Source organism: Lactuca saligna, chromosome 6 (genome assembly GCF_052625555.1).
Source record: "Lactuca saligna cultivar CGN05327 chromosome 6, ASM5262555v1, whole genome shotgun sequence".
In the NCBI taxonomy this organism is placed as follows: Eukaryota; Viridiplantae; Streptophyta; class Magnoliopsida; order Asterales; family Asteraceae; genus Lactuca; species Lactuca saligna.
The window spans coordinates 40591007-40611490 of NC_136422.1; the positions used below are offsets into that span (position 1 = coordinate 40591007).

General features: G+C 41.9%; 2 protein-coding genes across 2 annotated transcripts; one reads left to right on the plus strand and one right to left on the minus strand.

Annotated features, from left to right (window-relative positions):
• Window positions 1-1289: 1289 nt before the first annotated feature.
• LOC145001281 (Methyltransferase-related protein) lies at window positions 1290-1914 on the plus strand. The gene is made up of 2 exons (XM_078960650.1): window positions 1290-1554; window positions 1650-1914. Exons 1-2 carry the CDS (start codon window positions 1402-1404, stop codon window positions 1752-1754), a joined length of 258 nt encoding a protein of 85 aa, XP_078816776.1. The 5' UTR covers window positions 1290-1401; the 3' UTR covers window positions 1755-1914.
• A 373-nt stretch (window positions 1915-2287) lies between these two features.
• On the minus strand, window positions 2288-4208 carry LOC145001280 (Chaperone DnaJ-domain superfamily protein). Its single transcript, XM_078960649.1, has 3 exons — window positions 3858-4208; window positions 3088-3156; window positions 2288-2991 (listed from the first exon to the last, which is right to left on the minus strand). The coding sequence occupies exons 1-3, from the start codon at window positions 4113-4115 to the stop codon at window positions 2392-2394; spliced, it is 927 nt and encodes a 308-aa protein (XP_078816775.1). The 5' UTR covers window positions 4116-4208; the 3' UTR covers window positions 2288-2391.
• Between the last annotated feature and the right edge of the window lie 16276 nt (window positions 4209-20484).

The window sequence follows — 20484 nt, forward strand, 5'->3', positions numbered from 1 at the left end:
CTCATTTAGATGTTTAAGACTTAAGTAGTTAAGTGTCTAAAATTCATATATGTTTGCATCAACCGTTATGAATTTATTCATGTTTAATTGTCAATTTTATTTATGAAATCTGACCTACGAACCCAAATCTGACCCACGAACCCGCCAACCTGTGAACCCGTATAAATAAATGGGTTGGCGGGTCATATATGGGTTTATGTTCAAAACCTGTCAACCCGTGACATGTATATTTAAATGGGTCGTGTTTGTTTTGACATATTTTGATCCGCCAACCCACGATACGCCAACTCGAACACGACATGATTGCGAGACCTAGTTCCATTTGATTCACTTTGATGTTTTTGGGTTTTCCGGTTCTAAACTCGATTTATCTAGTACCTTAACTGGAACCGGTTCTATATATACCGATCCGATTTCTGGTCCTACAAAATCTCGTTAACCGTTTCAAGGTTTTTCGGGTCCGAATCCACCCGGGCCGAATTTGGACACACTTTCATCCCTAATCACCACTGATACCCCCTAAATTGATTTGTTAAGATCAAAATCATTTTAGAATTTAAATGATAAGATCTTAATGTATACAATAAAAATATTTTGAACTAATATCACTTTAACGTGTTTTTATTATTTTATACAAAACTATAACGATGTTTACACCTTAATTGTTGTGTTATTTTAAACCTAATTTTATTATAACCACGTAAACAATCATAAGATCGTGCGTTGAAGTTTATCAATGACATCAATGGGACATACCACGTATTTCTTACTTCAATATCATGATTCATCAATCGTGGGCGGTTCTATGGTAACCGGTTTTTCTCAAATTCTTAATATTAAAATCAAAAAATGTAATGCGAGTGTATACTTAAAAAATTATAATGGCATGATGCACGAGCCACTATATTTCATAATTAAATTTAATTGACCTACAAAAATGAGATATATGAGATTAAAATCAAAATATATATGTTTTCTTGTTAATTATAGAAATATAATTTAATTAAGATTATGAATGTAAACATTTGAAAGAGATTTGTCATTAAACAAACCATTTTTAAATTCTAATACGACCTTTGTTTCCATATTCGGATTAACTAGAAAATGACAATAATACCCTTAGACTTTGTTCCTATTCTAAGACTAGATCAAACTAGACAGATAATGACGAAATTACCCTGGTCACAAAGAATAGTAGGTATAGCCACCTTTGACTTTGTAATACATCCCAAACCACCCACATCCAAGTGGGTCATACGCGTTTATCCAACATTATTATTTATATCAACACCCTTAACAAAAACTCACGCCGCCCTTAATCACTTTTCAATCTCCCAATTCATCTCCTACATTATCAAGGAAAACTCAAAAACGTTCTAAGATTCAAGAAGAAGAAGAAAGATGTGTCCCATGAGGTTCCTGTTGGTGTTTTTCTCCGCCGTATTGGCGGCTTACATCGCCTGGAAGTCAGTTCCTACATCGTCGGAGCAAACCCAAGACATGTTTTCCGATGATGACTCATCCGTCAAAAAACAAGAATCTAACATCATCAAGGTAAGCCTTCTTGCATTGGACTCGTTGTTTGTTCTCCTACACTCTATCATATGTTCGAATTTTAAATTTAAATGTTTATGGGATTTGGATTTCAGATGGCTCAAGCTGGATTCTGGGGATTTGTTGATATGGCGAGTGGGAAGTATCTATGGAGAAACCTAAACCAGATTAAGCAAGAGGCAAAAATCAAGAATTCGTAGAATGAGAATCCTTCCTTGGGATTTCAGAAACCCGACCCAGTTTTCATGTATTGAGAAAGTCAAACATATTTGGTTTTTGTGTTTCTGAGTTTCTTGTGTATCCATGTATAAAATCTTATTCATTACATTTATGTGAAAATTATGCGTAAAGTCATCTCAAGATGCTATCTATATTAATTCAATCACCAATTACTTGTTGAAAAAATATTTCACAGTCAAACTAATTGTATACAAAATTTATTATTAATCATAAAAATAAATGAAATCCGGTAACGATAATAACCATATAATGGAATAAGCAAAAGAAATTTGGCTTAATTTCTTAAGACACACCCCTTTACCTATTTGGGCCAACTCCTCTCACCTTAAAATCAATGAACATTGCGATTTGTGAAAGTTGTTTCTTTAAATGCAAGGGTAAAATAGTCATTTTAGTCTCATTCAGACGGTTTATTCGATCTAAAAAAGAAATGCACACCAGTTTTCATTGAGACAAACATTGTTATCCATATAGAACTTAATGGGAGAAGATGTAGAAACTATGATGCGATTTATATGCTATAATTACTTGAATCTCATATCCAATACTATTTACAGAGAGAGTATTTAAATTGAAAAAAAAAAAAAAAAAGTAGGTTTAGTGAAGATTTGCTTGGAGTTTAATAGACATATAAAGAAGAGCAAGAAGGGCACCATGGGGAATTGGCGCAAACCTTGCAATATATGAACCAACCCACATGGAAACAACCACAAGAGCAACAACATTACTACTTGTTTTCCCACAAACCCAACTAGCAAACGAGAGACATAAAGTAAGCACAATTCCGCTTTTACCCCCCAACATCCACGCAACTACATAACCAACCTTATACCCTCCATCAAGCTTAGGGTCAAGCAAAGCCATCAAGCTGCTAAAAGTAAGCGACAGTTTTGCCCCTATGGTTTTCAGTAAGAATATCGACAGGAACGTGGATTTCAAGACTTCAGTAAACGAGTGTCTTTTGTTGATAAGGGTATTATCGTCTTCCTCTTCATCTTCAGATTCATCATCAAAAGGGTAATATCGGTATTTTGAATCGTACCATTCTTGGTGATTCATTTTTTGTTTAAAATGAGACCATTTGTGTAAATTTATGTCGTCTAGATCGATGTCGTATGTACGCCATGGTGGGCCAGTACTAGGTTGAAAATGGAGAGAATTATCGTATTGGTGTCTTGTTGTGGAGTTAGATAACACCTGTCAAATGAAATCGTTCCAAAAGGTTTTTTTTTTTTTTGTTATATTTAAATTTTAAGATATTGATTGATAATGAAAAAGTAGATAAAGTGTAACCTCGTATGCGAGACGAATGCCTTTGAACATTTCACTAGCTTGTGAATCCTTGTTGACATCTGGATGATACTGGCATCAGTAAAAACAACAATGTCAATTGGCTTTAATCACACAGTGAATTGTTTTGATTAGTTTTCCTTCTAAAACATTGAATTGTAATTTAATAAGCATGTTCTATATTAGGGGATTTCTATATACCAACTCTTATCTATGAAGCCTTGCAGAATTATGGTATTAATTTGAAGATCTATATCTGTGTCAACAGTTATCATCACATGAAAACTTCAATCCATTGTAGTTAAAACAATATGAACTCTTAATGTGCAATAATTTCGTTTTCCATCTGATTGGCCATAAGTGGAGAAGCATTCTTAGTGCATCGGTTATGAAGCAATCTATCTACCATTTAGATAACTAATAGAATGGTCCACTAACAAAGCACTACCCCCATCAGTTACTGAACTTACTTTCTAGAATGAACTAAAACTCAGAGTTCAATTCGTATTAAGTAGAAAAAAGGAGCAAGCATCAGTATCAGGTGGTTCTCCCAAATTTTTCAAGGAATAAGCATAATTTGAACAAGAGAAGATGTAATTAGATTCTGCTCACACTGCTGGCTTGTTAGATATTCAACACAAATTTCATCTTCTATGATTAATTGAAAGTGAATACCAAAGAATATTTATCAAGGCATGATTCTCAATTTAGCCCTAATATAACGCAAATCGAAATCAGATACACAATCATACTGTTGTTAATTTGTTATATACCTTTCGAGCGAGGAGACGATATGCCTTCTTGATATCCGAGGTTGTAGCCTCAGCAGATACCCCTAGAACAGCGTAGTGATTCTGATGGCTGTTGGAAATGGCGCATGTAACGCTGATCCGGCGGCGTTGGCGTGCAGGGGCAGCGCCGATCAGAAAAATGAGGTTGCGATTGGAGCTACGACGGAGAGAGACGATGGTGCCGCTTCCGGTATCGGTGCCATAGATGGATGTTGGCACCGGAAATAGACGAGATTGCATGGTTGGATTTCGAGCATTCGTAGCCGTATGCTATTTGAAAACTGCTTGTGTAGGTGTTTTGGGGCTCAGCTTCTGCTTGGAACGGATGAAGATGTGGTTTATGTTGAGTGCTTGCATTAACAACTTGTACTGTACATCAATTTTGTTTGTGAAATATTGTTTGATTTTTGTTCACTAATTTGTAGAATAAAATTTGATGACTAATTTGTTTATTATGTTCATCATAAGATGACTAATTTATTTATTATGTTCATATCTACCAATATTAGTGGTTATTTTAGGTTACTACTTATATGGCATATATATGGTATATACATGATATCTATGTGGACAAGAAAAAAAAGACTTATGAGGATAATTATATTTTAGTTTTGTTATACACCATAAGGTAACTACTTTGTTTACTGTGCTCACATCTTATCAATATTATCGGTTATCTTAGGTTAGTGCTTATGTAACATACACATGACATGTACGTGGACAAGAAAAACACATGTGTACGTTATAAAAGGATATCATATAGTTACTGTTAAATGTGACTCGAGTATTTGGAACATTCTCAGATAACATTTGGATTCAGTTGAACACTTGGAGTTCAGTGGAGCATGTTGCAAATGAACATATCATCTTAAAAAGGAACGAATCATCTAACAAAGGAACGAATCATTTAAAAGGAGGAATGGGGCACCTGATAAATGAATAGAGCATTTAGGAAAGGATTGGAGCATCTTGTGATGCTCCACGATGAAAATGTGACATCCAATGCAAGGATGCGCCATTTTGGAAGAAGTTGTGTCATCCATGATGAGGATGTGCCAATGTTAAAAAATTACATTCAAGATTAAAAAAATTACATAATATCCGAATTTGAAAAAAAAAACAAAATACATCAATCGGAATCGTCGTCCTCATCATTGGCATTGTCGTCATCGTGATCCTCGACATCGTAACCCTCAACGAACATATCTGAATCTTCATCTGATTCGTCAAACAAGTCATTGTGTCAATACTTTGTATGAGGCTATATTTGAGCCTTATAAACATGCTCCACCAAATCCGCACGAAGAGTGTGATGAAGGTCACAATCATTTACTTCTTTTCTATTTGCGATATACTCTTGGGTATCAACGGCTACTCTTTGGACATTTGGCAAAACTTCATTTTCATTGTATTGACATATCGCTCTTTCTTCGTGTAACGTTCGAGATTTATTGGGTATTATATTGCATTTTATTCAAGTTATAATTATTAAATGTTGGGATATTTGGAAGCGGAGCATACGCTGGGAGTACAGGGTGTATGCACGGCGTACATATGAGAGGCGCGGAACGGGGAGCCCCCATGCGTACGCTGGGTGTAGGGTGATCAGATGCAAACCCTAAATTTTAGGGTTGGCCCCTATTTAAACAACTTATAACCCTCCAAACCCTTATCCTCTCAGCCTCCCAAGTTCTCTTAGTGCTTAAGTCGAACCCTAACTCCATTGCATGTATCTTGAGCTTACTTTGAACATTTTGGTGTTATTTTGGTGGTTTTGAAAAAGAAGGAGCTTGAAGAAGGAGCAAGAACTTGGAGAAGGCTTGTAGATCCAAAAGTTTGGCATCATTTCTGACCCATTAGAGGTATAAAGCTTTAAACTTGGTCATTGCATGCTTACATATAGTTTTAGGGTATTTTATGTCACATTCTGGTCCCATACTTGAGGTACCTTGAGTTTTAGAAGATTTTGTCCAAATGAGCTGTCCTTTTTGGCTCTTGGAGGTGTTCAGAACCTTAAAAATTGAATCTTCATGGTTTAGCCTCAACCATGCAAGTGCTAGATGTCCACTAAGTGAGCTTATGGACTTAATGTGTGTCTAAATCCCCACCCATGCATGCAAAAGCATAAAGTTCATAACTTTGTGGTTTAGAATGTTGTTAGTGTTGGATTAGTGTCTAAGTCCATAACTATTTTGGTATGTACTTGACCCGATGGTGCATGGTCCTTTTGGGTTGCCTTCACCAAAGCAACTTGATTGGAGAAATAAATATAAAGAGAGAGGTTATTATGATTTATTAATATGTTATAAGAATAAGATATTAAAGGAGAACTCATATTTGTTTAATTAATATTGGTCAATAATTAATTAGGAATTAATTTTGTGATCAAGAGTAATTAATTAAACTGGAGGGGTTGAATTGTAATTATGTGATAGTTACAATATATGGTAATAGTTATCCTAGATATAGGTTGGACGAATTCAAGGGATAAGATATCCTTGAAATCATCCAAAGGATAAAGGATAAGGGATTTCTAAGACTTATCTTATGGGTTGCTTTGTGGATAAGCAACTAGATAAGGATAATGACTGAAACCCTATCTCTACACCTATATAAAGACCCCAAGGCTCATGAATTCGTGAATCTCTTCCCAAGGAGTCCTAAGGACGAATTCTAACCTCTCTCCTCTCTCTTTATACCTTCTCCATTTGCTCTTGGTGTTTGTATGTAGCACCTGGTTTCTGGTATGTAAATCTTATTCGAATATTTCCTATTTTAGCCTTGGACTCGGCGAGTCATAGGTCCGACTCGCCGAGTAGAGACGCGACCCAGGTCACGTTTTAAGTTGGCGACTCGGCGAGTCCATATCCAGGACTCGGCGAGTCACCGCTGTTGGATGAAACCCTAAGTTTCAGGGGTTTGCACCCTATTTAAACGACTTAACTGCCCCGAGCCAGCCCCCATTCACCCTTAGAGCCCTATATCCCTCGTCCTAAGCCGTTCCTTGAGAGTTTAAGACTTGTGTGGGTGTTTTTGAAGGTTTTGAAGGAGGAAAGAAGTAGATCCAGAAGAAGGAAAGCCATCCGAGCAACTATTGTGTTCTTCCAGCAGTTCCCTTGAGGTATAACCCGTTTTCCCCATGATTATATGCTTAAAACTTCATTTGGGTCTTTCTTGGTCAAATCCCCAAGCTTGTATGTGCATTATATGTCGTAATAAGATGTTTGGCCTCTGGATCTAGGCATGATTGAGCTCCAGGAGCTCAGATCTGTTAGCTTTATGGCCCCATGTTGCTTGTTACCCCTAGATCTACCCTTTTAAGGCATTTTGAGCCCTAAAATCCATATTGGTGAATATCCACATGTAAAGTTGGAAACTTTACGTGTGATTTGTGTCCTAGAAGTCCAGATCTATGAATGGCATGGACTGAAATCGAGCAAATCGGTGTATTTGGTGGATGCATGGCGGCGACTCGGCGAGTCGTATATGTGACTCGGCGAGTCTGGTCGCGAGTCACCGAATTGGTCCCTTTATGATGTATCGAGTTGAGCCGTGAGTCACAGGGGGTGACTCGGTGAGTTGGGAGCTGAACTCACCCATGTTAGGACTCGGCGAGTTAATGCCCTAACTCGGCGAGTCCAAGGCAATCTTCATAGATCAAGAACAGACTCGGCGAGTTGTTCATACAACTCGGCGAGTCTTAGCATAAGTGTTCTTCGGATGAAGATGAACTCGACGAGTTGTTCATACAACTCGGTGAGTAGGATAAAGGAGTTGAATGTCAGTTTAGAAGATGAACTCGTCGAGTCATAGCCTAACTCGACGAGTAGAATCAGGGACCCAGGACAATTGTCTGGATAGGGACTCGGCGAGTTGGAGATCCACTCGGCGAGTCGGGTCAACTAAAAGTTGACTCCGATTTGACTTAGGGCTAGACTAGGGGTAAAATGGTCTTTTTACCCAAAGGACAGTTAGCAGTGTATGATTAAGTATATTGTGGGAATTACAGCCGGGGAGTTTCCGGAGCAGCAACAGCAGTAGTAGGTGATCAATTCCCATACAGACCAGCAGCTATTTCGAGGTGAGTTTCCTTCCAGTAGTAACGGGTCTAAGGCACCAAGGCCGACCCGTATAGACGAGACATTAGTATTAGAGTGTGGGCCGCACCCTTATCTCTTAGTTGAGTTGATTATGATATATGCTAGTATGATATAGTTATCTATACTTGTTGTCTATGTGATACTTGTATGATATGAGTTGGCGGTTGAGTGTGGGCAAGGCTCGTATCTCTCCAAGGTTGGAGTGTGGGCTAGGCCCGTATCTCCCCGATAGTGAAGTGTGGACAGGGCCCGTATCTTCACAAGTGTGGGCGAGGCCCGTATCTCCCGGCTAGCGAAGTATGGGCAGAGCCCGTATCTTCCCGAGTGTGGGCGAGGCCCGTAACTCCTAGCTGAACATTGTTTGTTGTATGTATGCATGGTATGGAGTATTATGGGGGAACTCACTAAGCTTCGTGTTTACAGTTTCAGTTTTGGTTTCAGGTACCTCCTTAGCTAGGGGAAAGGAGCCGGCGTGGTAGCAGCATGTCACACACACACTCTCCGGTTTCCGCATTTACTAGCTTTTCTGGGATTAATACTCTGATATTCTGATTAGTCGTATGTTTTGGTTTTCAGACATGGTTCAGTTTATATTATGGTTGATCAAATGATGTTTTAGTTATTAATATTTTCTAAAGTAACGTTTTTTAAACAAAAATTTTTGGATGTGAAAATTGGGTCGTTACAAGTTGGTATCAGAGCCGTGGTTTGAGGGATTCAGACACGTCTTCGGGAGTGTCTGAACTCAAATCGAGGGATTGAAGGATTTTCTAAAAGAAAATGTTTTCTAAAATTTAGAAAAGAGTCTTGAGAAAGAACGAAGTGTGTGATGTGCGCGACCGGCCGAGCTCAAGTAAGTATTCCCCATAGTACCCATACAAGTTTATGTTATGTTTATCAGCTTTCGTAGAACCGCATGCTAGAATAGGACTAAGGATCTAGGAGTGATGCCTTATGTGCCTACTATTTGTGTTTCAGTTGTATGAGAAATTGCATGCTAGTTATTAAGTAGACAGTAAGTAGGATAGCCTGATTAGGTTATGCCTGGTAGTATGAGTTTAGCACTATATGCTAGCTCAGTTCCTGAAAGTGGATAGAGTTAATTGAGATTGTTACCCTTGTCTGAATGTTGCTTGCTTCGTGCTGCGTGGGACTCTAAATAATGGGAGTTAGCCATTAGGCGAATGCATCACGTCACATGTAATCAGGATTGGATAATCTTAGAGTGCCGAATTTGATCCTACTGCGCAGCTCTTGTTTGAGTCCAACCGTTGTAGGGACGAGTCTGGTACTCGAAGGATTATCTGAGCCTCGTCACATGTGATGGTATTCGGGTAATGGCCAATTGGCATTACAATGAGGCCTGCAGCAGCTGAGGACTGGTTAGAGTAGAATTAGAGATCTCCCTAAGGCAAGCCTAGGATGAGTATAGCTGTGATCAGCAATAGTGAAGGGGATCTAGTGGAGTCGAGGCATTCCTTGGAGAAGGTACGGATAGATGTGGAAGGTAGTATGGGCCCGTACTACTGAAAGCAGAGGATCCGTACCCGAACCAAGGAAGGCCAAGATAAGACCAGGGAACCTGTAAGTAGTTGTGATCCCTCAGAAAGTAGCAGTATCACTAATGATTATTGTGATGTATTGCAAAATGGTGGTACTTCGATCGAGACCGGCAGATGGCGGTTCAGGAGAGGGGTCAGGTTCGGGATCAGGCTCCAAGCCGATTGATGAGAGGCTACGTGAGTTCATCACGTCAGAGATCACCAGGGGCATCCTTGAGTCGACCCCCATTCTCTTTGGGTCGATCAAGGAAGGGATCATGGAGTTGATGGAGGATCGCCTACGGGCATTCAGGAGCGATATGGCCTCTAGCCAGTCAGGATCTCGCACACTGTCCTTCAAGGACTTCAGGGGCAGTGGTGCACCGGATTTACATGGGGTGAAGGACCCCATTGTCGCCAGGCGATGGATTGCAGATATCGAGTCTGCCCAGTTGACTAGCTTCTGCCCCGAGGGGTCGAAGGTGAGATACGCAGCAGGGTGTTTACGGGACCGAGCCCGGGATTGATGGGAGTCAGTGGGTGACTCATTGGGAGCCTCAGCTATCGAGGCAATGACCTGGTCGGACTTTGTGACCAGGTTCAGGGTAGAGTTTGCGCCGGCGGTCGAGCTTCAGCAGCTGGCCAGGGAGTTTCTAGACATGAGGCAGACGACGGAGACTGTGGCGGAGATCACCGCCAAGTTCCGGGAGAGGGCTTTATGATGGGTTTTGAGCATTCTAACACTTCCTAAGTGTACATGCAACCCTAATAACCTTGGATCTATGTTTGTCTAATTATCATGCAAAGTTGAATTCCAAGGTTATATTCCTATCTAGCATACATGGGGAACAATTTTAACTTAAAGTATAGATAGAATAACTTACCTTGTTGTTGTTTGTGTTCCTTGAAACCTTGTGAGCCTAGCACCCCAAGTGTGATGCCTCAAATGCTTCACACAACACCAAATGCTCTTGGAAGAACTTATGAGAGAACACACACTTCTCAAAAATCGGCCAAGCCCTCTTGTTTCTTAGTGTAGCCGATTTTGGTGGAGAATATGTTTCTTATATAGTGTTGACACATCTAGGGTTAAACCCTAATGTGTCATGACTCTTCATTTCCATGACCCATGGGTTTGTAACTCCCATGGAGCATCCATGGAGCATCCTATGGGTGGAACCCAACTTGATAATCCATAGAGCCTCTTAGCCCACTATACAAGATATGGATGAATTACATAATCAACCCATATATTTAATTAGTTATCTTTTGATCACATAATTAATTCTAAATTAATTCTTGATCAAACTAATCAAATAATATTATTAATATATTAGAACTTATAATATATTAATAATCTCCAAGTGTTATTTCTCTCATTTAATCTATCCAATTGCATGGTGCCATGCAACCCAAATGGACCATGCCGGGTCGGGTCAAGTACATACCAGAAATAGTTATGGACTTAGAAACCTTATCCAACACTTTATTGGTGCCCCAGTATGCTGGTGATGAGGACATGAGGAGGACTCGTTACCATGATATGCTACGAGCTGACATCCGGGAGCATGTTAGCTTTTCGGCTTGCCCTACCCTGGACTCCATGATTGCCAGGGCTAGGGAGAGGGAGATAGATTTGGAGCACATTCGGAAACGGAAACTAGAGGACGGTCAGGCAGGAGGGGCTTCGGGGAAGAAGCCCAAGGGTCAGATTGTAGGCCGAAAGGCCAGTAAGGACCGAGCCGCTGCGGGAAATGCGGCAGGACGCACGTGGGGGCATGTAGGATGGGATCAGGAGGCTGCTACAAGTGCGGCAAGACAGGGCACTTTAGCAGGGATTGTACTACTCCAGTTTCAACTATTCAGACATCAGAGTTGCTGTGTTTTCACTGCAACCAGAGGGGCCACAAGAAGGCCAATTGCCCCCAGTTGACAGTTGTAGCGCCAATGAAAGCGCCAGCTCCAGCGACCCTGCAGATCACAGATGGTCGGCATGGCAAGGCAGAGGCTCCAGTAGTGAGGAGCCGGGCATTTCAGTTGACTGCCGAGGAGGCATGCGCCGCACCCGATGTGGTGATGGGTATGATTCTTTCCCTCTATCTTTTTTTATGATGTTATGTTATTGATATGTGCTCTATATGTATATGTATGCATTAGGATCATTCCATGTGAACGACCTCCCAGTTCAGGTGTTATTCGATTCAGGTGCATCCCAATCATTCGTTTCCCTTGCACTTAGCAAGAAGTTTCATGAGTCATCGGGCGAGTTAGATTGCCCTTTGGAAGTGGAGATCGCTGACGATCGATCGGTGAGAACATCGATGATATTTCGAGATTGCGTGCTGCGTTTGTTCGAGGAGCGCTATTTGGTAGATTTGGTTCCCATTTCGTTGCGTGGAAACAAGGTGATTATAGGCATGGATTGGCTGAGCCCTAATGGGGCGGTGATAGATTGCGCGCAGCAGCTAGTACGGGTCAGGACCCCAAGCGGGGGAGAGCTAGTGATTCATGGTGAGAGGCCTCAGTGTGGACCCACTGTATGTTCAACTACGAGGGATAGGCGCTACCTTCAGCAGGGATGCGCAAGATATGTCGCATATGTGATGGATACCCGGGAGGCGGGTAAGGCAACAGTGAGCGAGGTTCCGGTGGTCCGAGACTTTGCAGATGTTTTCCCAGAGGAGCTTCCTGGGATACCTCCGGAGCGACAGTTGGAGTTCAGGATTGACCTTGTCCCTGGTGCGGCTCCGATAGCCAAGGCGCCGTATCGGTTGGCCCCTCCCGAGATGCAGGAGTTGTCTACGCAGCTGCAGGAGCTGCTAGACAAGGGATTTATTCGTCCGAGCAGTTCACCTTGGGGAGCCCCGATTCTGTTTGTAAAGAAGAAGGACGGGTCGCATCGGATGTGTATAGATTATCGGGAGCTGAACAAGGTAACGGTGAAGAACCGTTACCCGCTTCCGAGGATTGATGACCTATTTGACCAGCTTCAGGGAGCATCTTGGTTCTCCAAGATTGATTTGCGTTCGGGTTATCATCAGATGTGGGTCAGGGAGGAGGATATGCAGAAGACCGCGTTTCGGACGCGCTATGGTCATTATGAGTTCGTGGTGATGCTGTTTAGGCTCACCAATGCTCCTGCTGCGTTCATGGACCTCATGAACCGCGTATGCAGACCGATGTTGGATCGGTCTGTGATAGTCTTTATCGATGATATCTTGGTTTATTCCAAGACTCGGGAGGAACACAAGGAGCATCTGAGAGAGGTATTGGAGACCCTGAGGAGGGAGAGCTTGTATGCCAAGTTCTCCAAGTGTGAGTTTTGGTTGCGTGAGGTGCAATTTCTTGGACACCTCGTCAACCAGAACGGGATTCTGGTTGATCCGGCCAAGGTCGAGGCCGTTATGAGATGGGAGGTCCCGAAGTCTCCATCTGAGATTCGGAGTTTCCTGGGATTGGCAGGCTACTATCGGAGATTTATCCAGGATTTTTCCAAGATAGTCGTACCCCTGACACGACTGACGAAGAAAGCCGTGGTCTTTCGGTGGGGACCCAAGCAGCAGGCTGCATTTGAGACGCTGAGACAGAGATTGTGTGAGGCGCCGATCTTGGCCCTGCCAGAGGGCGTAGAGGATTTTGTGGTCTATTGTGATGTGTCTGTTTCTAGGTTGGGCGCGGTACTGATGCAGAGGGGGCATGTCATTGCCTACGCTTCGAGGCAGCTCAAGCCTCACGAGGCGAACTACCCGACGCACGATTTGGAGTTGGGGGCGGTGGTCTTTGCTCTCAAGATTTGGCGACATTACCTCTACGGGGTTCAGTGTACCATCTACACGGACCACAAGAGTTTGAGGTACCTCATGGACCAGTCGAATCTGAACATGAGGCAGCGTCGGTGGTTGGATGTGGTGAAGGATTATGATTGCGAGATCCTTTACCACCCGGGGAAGGCCAATGTGGTGGCCGATGCGCTTAGTCACAAGGCGGCGCCGATCAGGGACGTCTGCTTGAGGATGACCGTGGTGACTCCCCTGTTGGAGCAGATTCGGGAGGCTCAACAGGAGGCTATCAAGGAGGAGCATCGGAAGAGCGAGCGCGTGGTGGGTCAGGTTTCCTCCTTTGATTATGATAGCCGAGGACTATTGACACTACATCGTAGGGTGTGGGTGTCGTATCACGGAGGCGTGCGCCAGATTTTGATGGAGGAGGCGCACAAGTCCCGATTCTCTATTCATCCCGGGGTGACGAAGATGTATAGGGATCTTCGTCCGGATTATTGGTGGCCCTGCATGAAGCGGGATGTGGCATGGTACGTCGAGCGGTGTTTGACCTGCAGGAAGGTCAAGGCCGAACATCAGAGACCGCATGGCAAGATGCAGCCGTTGGATATTCCACTGTGGAAATGGGAAGATATCACGATGGATTTTATCACGAAGCTTCCCAGGACCGCACGTGGAGTGGATTCGATTTGGGTCATCGTGGATAGATTGACCAAGAGTGCTCACTTTATTCCGATTCAGGAGAGCATATCGGCCGAAAAATTGGCCGACATCTATATCAGGGAGATTGTGGCACGGCATGGGGTGCCAGTATCGGTGATCTCGGACAGGGATGTGCGTTTTACTTCCAGATTTTGGAAGAAATTCCATGACGAGTTGGGCACTCGTCTGCATTTTAGCACCGCCTTTCACCCGCAGACGGATGGCCAGAGCGAGCGGACCATCAAGACTCTGGAGGATATGCTGCGGGCGTGCGTGCTAGACTTCGGTGGTAGCTGGGGTACCTATCTTCCCCTGGTCGAGTTCTCCTACAACAACAGCTATCACGCGAGTATCGACTGCCCTCCCTTCGAGATGCTGTACGGACGGAGGTGTAGGACCCCGATATGCTGGGGTGAAGTTGGCCAAAGGGTCATGGGGAGCACCGAAGTGGTGCTCAAGACGACCGAGTGAATCCAGCAGGTCCGGAGCAGGCTTCAGACTGCTCAGAGTCGGCAGAAAAGTTATGCCGACAAGCGTCGATCCGATTTGGAGTTCCAAGTCGGGGATATGGTTCTCCTAAAGGTGTCGCCTCGGAAAGGCATCATTCGATTCAGGAAGCGGGTCAAGTTGGGCCCGCGATTCATCGAACCGTTCAGGGTCGTAGCCCGGGTGGGCAGGGTGGCGTACAGGTTGGATCTGCCAGCCGAGCTCAGCCAGATCCACAACACTTTCCATGTTTCTCAGTTGCGGAAGTGCTTAGTGGACGATTCAGCAATAGTGCCTTTGGAGGATATTCAGGTTGATGACAGCCTGAATTAAATTGAGCGCTCAGTAGCAATCCTCGACAGGAAGTTGAAGGATTTGAGGAACAAGAGAGTGGAATTAGTGAAGGTGCAATGGCAGCACCGCAAGGGTTCGAAATGGACTTGGGAGCCGATGGACGAAATGATGGAGCATTACCCCGAGTTGTTTCAGGATCGAGCAGCAGACTTCGAGGACGAAGTCTAAAATAAGTGGGGGAGATTTGTAGCACCTGGTTTCTGGTATGTAAATCTTATTCGAATATTTCCTATTTTAGCCTTGGACTCGGCGAGTCATAGGTCCGACTCGCCGAGTAGAGACGCGACCCAGGTCACGTTTTAAGTTGGCGACTCGGCGAGTCCATATCCAGGACTCGGCGAGTCACCGCTGTTGGATGAAATCCTAAGTTTCAGGGGTTTGCACCCTATTTAAACGACTTAACTGCCCCAAGCCAGCCCCCATTCACCCTTAGAGCCCTATATCCCTCGTCCTAAGCCGTTCCTTGAGAGTTTGAGACTTGTGTGGGTGTTTTTGAAGGTTTTGAAGGAGGAAAGAAGTAGATCCAGAAGAAGGAAAGCCATCCGAGCAACTATTGTGTTCTTCCAGCAGTTCCCTTGCGGTATAACCCATTTTCCCCATGATTCTATGCTTAAAACTTCATTTGGGTCTTTCATGGTCAAATCCCCAAGCTTGTATGTGCATTATATGTCGTAATAAGATGTTTGGCCTCTGGATCTAGGCATGATTGAGCTCCAGGAGCTCAGATCTGTTAGCTTTATGGCCCCATGTTGCTTGTTAGCCCTAGATCTACCCTTTTAAGGCATTTTGAGCCCTAAATCCATATTGGTGAATATCCACACGTAAAGTTGGAAACTTTACGTGTGATTTGTGTCCTAGAAGTCCAGATCTATGAATGACATGGACTGAAATCGAGCAAATCGGTGTATTTGGTGGATGGATGGCGGCGACTCGGCAAGTCGTATATGTGACTCGGCGAGTCTGGTCGCGAGTCACCGAATTGGTCCCTTTATGATGTATCGAGTTGAGCCGTGAGTCACAGGGGGTGACTCGGTGAGTTGGGAGCTGAACTCACCCATGTTAGGACTCGGCGAGTCAATGCCCTGACTCGGCGAGTCCAAGGTAATCTTCATAGAGCTAGAACAGACTCGGTGAGTTGTTCATACAATTCGGCGAGTCTTAGCATAAGTGTTCTTCGGATGAAGATGAACTTGACGAGTTGTTCATACAACTCGGCGAGTAGGATAAAGGAGTTGAATGTCAGTTTAGAAGATGAACTCGTTGAGTCATAGCCTAGCTCGACGAGTAGAATCAGGGACCCAGGACAATTATCTGGACAGGGACTCTGCGAGTTGGAGATCCACTCGGCGAGTCGGGTCAACTAAAAGTTGACTCCGATTTGACTTAGGGCTAGACCAGGGGTAAAATGGTCTTTTTACCCAAAGGACAGTTAGCAGTGTATGATTAAGTATATTGTGGGAATTACAGCCGGGGAGTTTTCGGAGCAGCAGCATCAGTAGTAGGTGATCAATTCCCACACAGACCAGCAGCTATTTCGAGGTGAGTTTCCTTCCAGTAGTAACGGGTCTAAGGCACCAAGGCCGACCCGTATAGACAAGACATTAGTATTAGAGTGTGGGCCGCGCCCATATCTCTTAGTTGAGTTGATTATGATATATGCTAGTATGATATAGTTATCTATACTTGTTGTCTATGTGATACTTGTATGATATGAGTTGGCGGTTGAGTGTGGGAAAGGCCCGTATCTCTCCGAGGTTGGAGTGTGGGCTAGGCCCGTATCTCCCCGATAGTGAAGTGTGGGCAGGGCCCGTATCTTCACAAGTGTGGGCGAGGCCCGTATCTCCCAGCTAGCGAAGTGTGGGCAGAGCCCGTATCTTCCCGAGTGTGGGCGAGGCCCGTAACTCCTAGCTGAACATTGTTTGTTGTATGTATGCATGGTATGGAGTATTATGGGGGAACTCACTAAGCTTCGTGCTTACAGTTTCAGTTTTGGTTTCAGGTACCTCCTCAGCTAGGGGAAAGGAGCCGGTGCGGTAGCAGCATGTCACACACACTCTCCGGTTTCCGCATTTACTAGCTTTTCTGGGATTAATACTTTGATATTCTGATTAGTCTTATGTTTTGGTTTTTAGACATGGTTCAGTTTATATTATGGTTGATCAAATGATATTTTAGTTATTAATATTTTCTAAAGCAACGTTTTTTAAACAAAAATTTTTGGATGTGAAAATTGGGTCGTTACATTGTAAGCCATTAGAGGAGTGACACTTGTGACTCTAAGCATTCCAAAGTCAATTCAAGGAGGAATTGGGATTGTTATTACTACATAACAATCAAGGTAATATCTTAAACCTAATTATATGTTAATATCGATTTTCATATACTAGAATTAGGGTTTATAGTCTTGGATTCAAAGCATGTACAATAGAGAAACCTAGATCCAAACATTAGGGTTTATATAAGCACATAGGATGTCTTATGACCAAAACCCATCAGTTAGAAGCCTAGATCTATGTTTTGGACGTTAGGACTTAATGAATTAAGTCAAAAGAAGGATCTTAGGGTGGCTGGCAGGAACGTTGAGCATACCCCTAGTACGCTACGCGTACTAGGTCAGCTTCCCGCTTCTAGTCAAGGCCAACGTACATACATGTTGAGTACGCAGTGAGTATGCATACAGGGGTCAAACGTTGTTTAGAGCCATGTCATATCGGGTTGGGAGATGTTGAGCCTCAAGCCCACCTATGGACCGAAACCTTTAGGCCTAGTGTCACAACTAGGAATTTTGGTGCCTTGTAACTACGACACCTATAACAACTTTGAATCAATAACATGAAAGCATGCATGATGCTTATTCTATAACAACAAAACTTCATCAAATACTTCATACAAGCACTGCAAATAGTCAAAAAAGAGTTGGAAACCCTAGAAATCCCGGTTTAAGTCCATTTTGGACTAGGATTTCCTTATTGGGCCCAATGGGCCAATAAGCTTCCAATTTGACTATCTTGGGCTTAGAACTCTTAAATGGGCTCTAGTTGAACCCCCTTCCATTATTTTAATATTTTGGGCCATATTGGGCCTAGAATGGAATAAAATACTTTATTGGGTCTTACTAGGTCCCAACAAATTTAGATTAGCCCTAATGAGTAATAAAAATTGTACTTTGATTTATTTGGGCCAAACAATCATCTAAATTAACTATAATATGGGCTTAAGGGCAAAAATCTCAAATCTTCTCTCTTCCCCTCTCCATTTTTGGCCCAAACCCACAAGAGAAAGAAGAGTTGACTTTCTCATGCCACCTCACATTTATCCATAGGTTTTCCATGCATCCATCTCATGTTTTCATGCATGTCAACTCAAAGATCTCTCCTCTTTCTCTCCCTTATTCTCTCGGTCGAACACAACACACACACACACACTCACAAAATTTATCTCCATTCTCTCAAACTCTCTCTCAAAGAAACTCTCTCCATTCTTCATAAAAATTTCGAGATTTAGAGATTGATAAAGAGTTTCTTCCGCAAAAATCATCACCCAAGGTAAGTTTAAGTTTAGATCTATGATCTAGATTCTTCATTTCATCAAAAATCTCTTCTAAATCCATTCAATCTTGTGATCTTGCATCTTAGAAGCTCTTTAAGTTCGAGATCTTCCAAGAAAGGTTGCTAAGGCCGAAAATAACATCAAACTTCTTCCTTATTCTCTTCAAAACTGAAACTACAACTCAAGGTGAGCCTCATACCCCTCTTTTTTCGGTTTTCATATGTTTTATGGGGGAGAATACAAGAAAATGTGTAGATCTATGTGTATGTGTATGCTATGTGTGATTTTATGCATGTATGTGTGTGATTTTATGTGTTTTTGTGATAAACATGTAACCAAAATAGGTGTTACCTCGAGATCTATGACATAAGAAAGAAAAAAAAACATAATCTAAGTTATTTTACACTAAATAAGTCAAGAAAAATAACTTATAAGGTTATGAGGAACATATTCTAACATAAAACCCATTTTAGGGCTTAAATTGTCAAAAATACAAAACTTGGGTTAAAAATTGTCAAGTCACGGTTTCTTGAGGGTCAAAAGGGTCAAAACAGTTTCTATAATCATTTTTATGAATATTAGAATTTTCAAAGGACTTGAAATGCAAATTTTTAGCTTAATGGGCTAAATTTGGGCTTTTTGGCCCAATAAGCCCATAATTGCGAAAAATGAAGTTTAAAGGGGCTGAAATGAAATTTTCTGAAAAAAGGGGATAAGAAGTGTAATAAAACTATTTCAAAGATCAAAAATGCATTTCAATTCCAAAAAGGATTAAAATGTAAACTTTTTAAATTTTGGGCCAAAACTGTAAAAGTTGCGAAAAATGGGGTTCTAACTGAGAAATACCATTATGGAAGGGCTAAAGCTATTAACAAAATAAATTTTGGGGTAAAACTGTCTTTTCATCAAGTTTATGATACAAAAGTGTCAAGAAAATGTTTTAAGGACTAAAAATGAAATTCTTTTATATAAAGGACTAAAAGTGTTATTTTTAATAAAAGAAAGGTAGTGAAAAGGTCAAATTCTACTTTTAAACAAATAAATTCATTAAGACAACTTACAAGATCCACGACTACCAACAAAACAGAAAATGAATACACATTCAACACCGAATATCGTTATAAACTAATTAATTCGGTCTCGAATCAATACAAAACAACAATCGTTAAATCAAAACACTTCAATGGATACGTGATGACTACGATGAGTAAATCTTCAAACTTTGGGCTTGTGAGTTTCAAATCATGCTTGTTGGGCCTTGCAAGCCCACCAATATGATCTTTGGGCCCAAAGGGACAACGCTTATATGTTATTGGGCCTTCAATGACCCAATATTTTATAAAAGGACTTTCAATAGCTTTTATGTGCTAATGGGCCAAAGTGTCCAGTTAGAAAAGTTAGTAAGGTCACAGTAATCCAATGCGAGTTGGACCATCGTGTCTTTTGCATCCACGACAGTCTAAGGTACTTACGATAGTAGTGGGACATAATGCTCCCCTTCTCTTCGTTCGCTAAGGCTACGAGATATCAAAGTAGACAAAATTAGGACGATATACAATACGGATTAATCAATATTCATTCGTTAAGACAATACAAAAACCAGAAATCACGAATACATTTCAACATCGGAAAAACGTCGGGTTTTTCGGGGAATTCAATACTACTCACTCGAAACTTTATAACTATGATACAAAACACCCTTCATATATATGTTTTTGAAATCATTCATGCATCAACTTATGGATCTCCACACTTTGATAAACAAAAGTCTTTTCAGAAAATATTGGATTTTCTGGGTTTTACAAACTACACAAATCATTTTATCACAACATTGCTTATGACCTCACCAACATTTCATATGTTGATGTTTTTCCAAAATAACTTGTATTCTCAGGTAACAGGTAAACCGAAGAATATGTACCAAGTATGTTAGGATGTTGTGTTTATGATATTTTTCAAACAATTTATGTATGGATATGTAATGTAAAACAATGTACTGGATGTGAACAATTCCAGTTGTGATATAATGATGCATGGTGATGTTTATGTTATGATTCATGTGTATTCATTGTGATGATATTCAATTTAAGTCACACGA

Coding starts and splice junctions, on each gene's coding strand:
- LOC145001281 (XM_078960650.1), top strand. CDS start 1,402: ATGTGTCCCATGAGGTTCCTGTTGGTGTTTTTCTCCGCCGTATTGGCG. Junction 1,555..1,649: donor AAGAATCTAACATCATCAAG/GTAAGCCTTCTT, acceptor TTTGGATTTCAG/ATGGCTCAAGCTGGATTCTG.
- LOC145001280 (XM_078960649.1), bottom strand. CDS start 4,115: ATGCAATCTCGTCTATTTCCGGTGCCAACATCCATCTATGGCACCGAT. Junction 3,157..3,857: donor ATCGTCTCCTCGCTCGAAAG/GTATATAACAAA, acceptor TACTGATGCCAG/TATCATCCAGATGTCAACAA. Junction 2,992..3,087: donor GCATTCGTCTCGCATACGAG/GTTACACTTTAT, acceptor TTCATTTGACAG/GTGTTATCTAACTCCACAAC.